The sequence below is a fragment of the Pongo pygmaeus genome, chromosome 18 (assembly GCF_028885625.2).
Source record: "Pongo pygmaeus isolate AG05252 chromosome 18, NHGRI_mPonPyg2-v2.0_pri, whole genome shotgun sequence".
Lineage (NCBI taxonomy): Eukaryota > Metazoa > Chordata > Mammalia > Primates > Hominidae > Pongo > Pongo pygmaeus.
The window spans coordinates 72783950-72790178 of NC_072391.2; the positions used below are offsets into that span (position 1 = coordinate 72783950).

A 6229-nucleotide genomic window follows, 5' to 3' on the forward strand; every position below is an offset into this window, starting at 1 on the left:
TTGGGTGATTACTAAGACAGCTTACTGTAGACTAATGGGACTGGTAGTGATGGGGAATTATGAGAATGCTCTAGACCAGTGATTCTCAAAGTGTGGTCCCTGCACCAGCAGCATCAGCATCACCTAGGAATTTGTTAGACCTCCAATTTCAACTGGCCTCGGTGGCTCATATCTGTAACCCCAGCTACTTGGGAGACTGAGGCAGGAAGACTGCTTAAACCCAGGAGTTTGAGACTGTTGTGAGCTATGATTCTGCCACTGTACTTCAGCTTGGGTGACAGAGTGAGACTCTATTTTTTTTTCTTTTTTTCTTTTTTTTTAGAAAAATAGAAAAGAAGAAACCCAATTTCTGAGGTTCCACCCTAGATATGCTCAATCAGAATCTCTGTGGTGGGCTCAGCAATCTGGGTTTTAACAAGCCTTCTAAGTTCTTCTCATGCACAATCAAGTTTAAGTACCACTAGTCCAGGCCAGGCATGTGACTCATGCCTATAAATCCGGCACTTTAGGAGGCTGAGGCAGGAGGATCGTTTGAGCCCCAGGAATCCAAGACCAGCCTGGGTAGCAGAGTGACACCCTGTCTTTAAAAAAAAAAAAAAAAACCCCAGGAAAAGTTAGCTGGGTGTGGTGGCATGCGCCTGTAACCCCAGCTATTCAGGAGGCTGAGGTGGGAGGCTTGCTTATGTCCCAGGAGGCCAAGGCTGCAATGAGCTGAGATCACATCACTGCACTCTAGCCTAGATGACAGACCAAGACCTTGTGTCAAAAAAAAAAAAAAAACAGAGAGAACCACTAGTCTAGACCACACTGCTACTCAAAGTGTAGTTTACAGACTAATATCATCTGTATTACCTAGAAGCTTATTAGAAATGTAAATTCTGGGCGAGGCGCGGTCGCTCACGCCTGTAATCCCAGCACTTTGGGAGGCTGAGGCGTGTGGATAACGAGGTCAGGAGTTCAAGACCAGTCTGGCCAGCATGGTGAAACCCCATCTCTACTAAAAACACAAAAAATTAGTTGAGCATGGTGGCACGGGCCTGTAGTCTCAGCTACTTGGGAGGCTAAGGCAGGAGAATTGCTTGAACCCAGCAGGTGGAGGTTGCAGTGAGCTGAGATCATGCCACTGCACTCCAGCCTGGGCAACAGAGCAAGACTCCGTCTCAAAAAAAAAAAAAAAAAAAAAAAAAAAAAAAGTAAATTCCGGGATTCCCACCCCAGTCCTGCTGAACCATACTCTGGAGATGTGGCTTTACCTTTGGAAACTCCTTCTGGCTATGACCTCAGCATGGCTATCATTGAGGATGTCTCCTGCGGCAAAGATAGGACACCAGGTGAAGACATATGGAAGCTGGAGAGGGTCCGGTTCCTAGAAGCAGAACACAGCAGTCCCACCAGCACCCAGGATGGCCATGTAGCTCCTGGAGAGCTTTGCCAGAAGGTACCACAATCATGAATAACAATGCATTAGGTGCAGGGTTTCTCAACCCAGCACCGTAGACATTTTGGGCCAGAAAATTTTTTGTTGTGGGGGGTCTATTCCATCCATACACTGTAGACTGTTTTTTAGTAGTATTCCTGGCCTCTACCCATGAGATGACACTAGCACCCCTCCCTCAGTTGTGACAACTAAAAATGTCTCCAGACATTGCCAAATGTCCTCTGGGGTGCAAATCACCCCCAGCTGAGAAACACTAATTTATAGACAAACCTCATTCGGAGAACAAGGGTCCAGATCTTTTGTACAGAGGTATCCTACTTGTGCTCATGGTGATACAATTCCATCTAATCCAATCCACAGTGATCCTGTAACAGGTTCCTCATATACAGGAGGTTAAGGCAAGGAGAATGGTGGAAGCCAACTCAAAGAGGAACCTGCTAGCTAGAAGAAGAGGTAAAGACCCCAGATCTCGGCCAGGCACACAGTGGCTCATGCCTGTAATCCCAGCACTTTGGGAGGCCAAGGCAGGAGGATAGCTTGAGGCTGGGAGTTTGAGACCAGCCTGGCCAACACAGTGAGACCAAATTTCTACAAAATAAAAATGAAAAAAATTAGCTGCGCATAGTGGTGCACACCTGTAGTCCAGCTACTCAGGAAGCTGAAGTGGGAGAATCACTTGAGCCCAGGAGTTCAAGGCTGCAGTGAGCTATGATGGTACCACCATACCCCAGTGAGACCCTGTCTCTTAAAAAAAAACCCAATGAAACAGACAAATAAAAACCCCCAGATCTCTAAGGAATTTTCATATTCTTCTTGAGGCCCAAAGCTTCCTGTCATTCAAGATTGCTTACCAGGTGCGGTGGCTCACACCTTTAATCCCAGCACTTTGGGAGGCCAATGTGGGCAGATCACCTGAGGTCAGGAGTTCAAGACCAGCTTGGCCAGCATGGTGAAACCCCATCTCTACAAAAATACAAAAATTAGCTGGGCGTGATGGTGGGTGCCTGCTGAGGCAGGAGAATTGCTTAAACCCAGGAAGGGGAGGTTGCAGAGCAGTGAGTCGAGATCGCCCATTGCACTCCAGCCTGGGTGACAGAGCAAGACTCCGAGTCAAAAAAGAAAAAAAAAAAAAAAAGATTGCTTTCTTGGGCTTCAGAAGCCACTCAAGCTGCATCCTCTACCTGCTATAGAGCCCCAAAGCCTTCCAGACCTAATGTGGAGTAGCTAATCCCAGGGACTCTGTGGTTTGAGCATGAAAATACTGGTTAACTTTCAGTTATTCGGAAAGCATGTTTCTAGAGGCCTCTGCTTTGATGGTGGATTTCCATTCTCCAAGTGAGTACTGTCCTTCCAACTGGACTGATAGTCAGTAGGAAACAAATGCCATGCACCTCATCTGACATGGCCCCTCTTCCCTGACAAGGAGAGTAAAACATGGACACTGGTTTGAAGCTAAATTTTTGTTTAGATTCCCACCCTTGCTTACCGCTTTTCCTCATTTTGGACGGGCCTATGCATTTTGTTCCTGTTCCCATTGATACAACTTCCTTTGTCACTGTGGGAAAAAAGCAAATCGTGTGAGTTCTGAGAAACGGAATGTTCCCCGGTGTTCAGGTGTGATCAGCCTGCACACTCCAGGGGATTCCCAGAGGCCCACTCAACCAAGGGCTGCGGTTCCAGCACGGCGGTCTCCCGCCATCAGAGGTACTGCGCCACCTAGCGGAGAACAAGCACACATGCCTAACATCGTAGTTCACACCCTACCCACGACTGTACCCACACAGTACAGCAATGCATAATTTTACCATCTCCCACAGTGAGGAGCGTGCCAAGGAGAAAAGTCTCACCTTGCACCGGCTTATCAGGGGTGTCGCAGGCCTTGTCAGCTGGAGATTGTATCTTCACCACGGCTGCCAATAACGTCCACTCATGGTTTGGCTCAGGCTTCCCCTTCTTGGGCAGCCTGATCCCATAGTGTTCATAGCACAGCTGAGCAATCTCATCCGCGGTCCACATGGTCTGAGCTGGTATTGAGACCTTGATCAAAAACCACAACCATAAGAAGTACGGAAAGGAGAACCAGTGCACGATGCTACAGCCTCTCATATCCATGCTTCGAGTCTTTCAGTGGAGCAGATCGAGGTTTCCCTATCTGGAACTCTATGGATCATTTTCTCCCACTATCTCCCTGCCCCCTTTTCATCTTTAATGAAAGATCAAAGAAACCCCAAATTCTACCAATCCCCAAAATTATTGTTTCAAGTTTTTTTTAATGTTAGATATCTGATACATTTCTAAGGAGTCTGCATCCTCTACTCAACATTAAAGGACACGAGAAGGAAATGTCCTCACTACTCCAATTTTCATTGGAAACAGCATGTAAAGGGTTGCAGACTCACTTGCTTTCGGCAGACCCTCACTGTATAAGGTTTATCTTTCTGGACAGATGTTCTTATCTATCTTCTTTTTCCACGCATTTTATTTTTCTCTTCTTTCCCCTACAGCAGAGTGGTTCTCTACCGCCCTCTAGTAAATTCCCACTTAAATGTTTCTCAGCAGTTACGTGTTCTCATAGAGCTCTACTTAAGGGTGTGGGCTTTGGATTCACCCTTTCTGGGTTCTAATTTTGGCTCTGCCACAAATTAACTGTGATGCTGAATAGACTACTTAACCTTGCTGTGTCTGTTTCCTCATCTGTGAAAATAGTGATAATAATAGTATCTAACCTATTTAGATTATTGTGAAGATTAATACTTAGGGTTACTGTGAGGGTTAAATAAGTAATACTTATAAAAAGCAATTGCTACAATGTTGAGCCTAATTAAGGTCAACTGTGATTACTATTACAAGAAATAACATTTGATGATTTTCCTGGTTAATTTGCCTTGAGCTACTTGGTAGTGGGGGTGAAAGGGGGAGGGCTGTAATGGGCATAGAAAGCCATGAAGAAAAAAACCATCAAGCAGATCCCTAGGATACTTTGCAGGGAAATCTCTCACTCTTGGCCCTATCAATGCTCACTAGGCACATCCTGATCTCATTTGGACTCAATTATACAAAAAGCTTCTCAGTAGAAGATGAGCTTGTATGGTGACAGACGAAGCTAAGCACTGTAAAACAAACTGAAGGCCGGGCGCGGTGGCTCACCTGAGGTCAGGAGTTCGAGGCCAGCCTGGCCAACGTGGTGAAACCGTCTCCACTGAAAATACGGGCGTGATGGTGCGTGCCTGTAGTCCCAGCTACTCGGGAGGCTGAGGCAGGAGAATCGCTTGAACCCGGGAGGCGGAGGTCGCAATGAGCCGAGATTGTGCCACTGCACTCCAGGCTGGGTGACTGAGCGAGACTCCCTCTCAAAAAAACAAAAAAGGCTTTCCTGACCTCCAGTGCATGCAGCTTTTGAAAGATGGTATTGTTATGAATCCCCTGCAGCGCAATGTGCAGGCTCGCTACTGTAGTGAATGATACTGGTAAATCAGACCACAGTGATTTAAAACAAAAATCTGCAGGAAATGAGACACTATGACTTGAAAGTCAGAGGGCCAGGGCAAGCCTTGTCAAGAAAAGAAAGCATAAGATCCTAGAATCCTCGTTTGGAAGGGACTCACCTCTCATTTCTAGGGAGGCATCACAAGGCAGTATAGTTTATGAAGACCACCTGGCCATCGACCTGAAATTAAACCAGAGGTGCAATTCACAAACCTCAATAGCCAAGGCAGGTAGAAGTTGCCAGAAGAAACAGTGACTCTCTTTAAGATGAAGCAGCCCAGAACGGCATCATCTCACTCGGGTAGTGCGTCTGAATGAGCATGCACAATCGTTTAAATGAATAAATGTTTTGCTACACTGGGTCCATTATAATTCGAACCTACACCCCCTCCTAGATCTTGAAAAACTTTAAGAACTTCTTAGCTGAAAATAACAGCTCAGCTAAACAGGCATTGATTTGCCCACAAGACCGCATCTCTGAACAGTTTCAACAAGCTAAAAAACTGACGTCCTTTCCAAAGAAAAGGAAATCGGCAGCCAGGGGAGAAAAGGCTTTAGCGATGCTTGGAGGAAGGGACTCCTGCTTTACGCTGGCTCCCTTCCTAAATACTTCCGGAAGCAGAGCCCCTTCCCGGCCGTTGGAGAAGCCTGGGTGGGACCCCGAGTCGGCCAGTTACAGGATAGGAGGTGCCAGGCAAGGCACTGAAGCCGTGCAGTGGGAACAGCGTGAGCGCCTGACCCACTGGGTCCTGCGGCTGCCAGGCCAGAGGCCCCGCGCCCGCCCGCGGCGGCTCTTCACGCGCCGGCTGCTGACATCCGGGCGTGGAGCGCCTTCCCACGTGAAACGCGTCCCGGAAGATACGGTCCTCACAACCTCTTCCCTCAAAAACAGACTCGGTAAAGTTAGCCCGGATACACCTGCCCCGTCGCCCCAGTGCCTCGCGGACGCTCCCCTCCCACCTTCAGGACACGCGCCTAGGAGAAAGCAAACTGAATCCGCCGGTAAGGCGGACGTGACGTCACAAAGCGCCGGTTCCTTCCAGCTCCCGTTCCCAGAGGCGCGCAGTGCACGCCGGGCCTTGTAGTTTTTCCGAGGAGTCGGTGCCAGGGCCGAGATTCCCGCGCTTCAAGTCCCGCAGCCCTGGCAGCGTCTTAGAGAGGCGTGAAACCGGACGGTGGGAGACGCCTGTTGGCTTACATATGCCTTCAACTAGAATGACGTATCTTGCAGCACTCGGCTGAATTTCTTTTTCTTTTTTTTTTTGAGACAGAGTCTCGCTCTGTTGTTCAGGCTGGAGTGTAAAG

General features: G+C 48.0%; 1 protein-coding gene across 12 annotated transcripts in view; it reads right to left on the minus strand.

The window, feature by feature from the left end:
* ADAT1 (adenosine deaminase tRNA specific 1) overlaps nt 1-5973 on the minus strand; it is a 31532-nt gene extending 25559 nt beyond the window's left edge. For 2 of the 12 annotated variants that reach the window (XM_063654562.1, XM_063654560.1), the window contains exons 1-6: nt 5885-5937; nt 5044-5105; nt 4586-4785; nt 3286-3475; nt 2925-2993; nt 1254-1308 (exon numbers count right to left, since the gene is read on the minus strand). In XM_063654562.1, coding sequence (XP_063510632.1) covers nt 1254-1308; nt 2925-2993; nt 3286-3454 — 293 coding nt within the window. In that variant the 5' untranslated portion in view covers nt 3455-3475; nt 4586-4785; nt 5044-5105; nt 5885-5937. Of the gene's footprint in view, nt 1-1253; nt 1309-2924; nt 2994-3285; nt 3476-4585; nt 4786-5043 lie in introns of all 12 variants that reach the window. The other 10 variants (XM_054453574.2, XM_054453570.2, XM_054453573.2 and 7 more) reach the window with 8 other exon arrangements.
* Nucleotides 5974-6229: the final 256 nt, after the last annotated feature.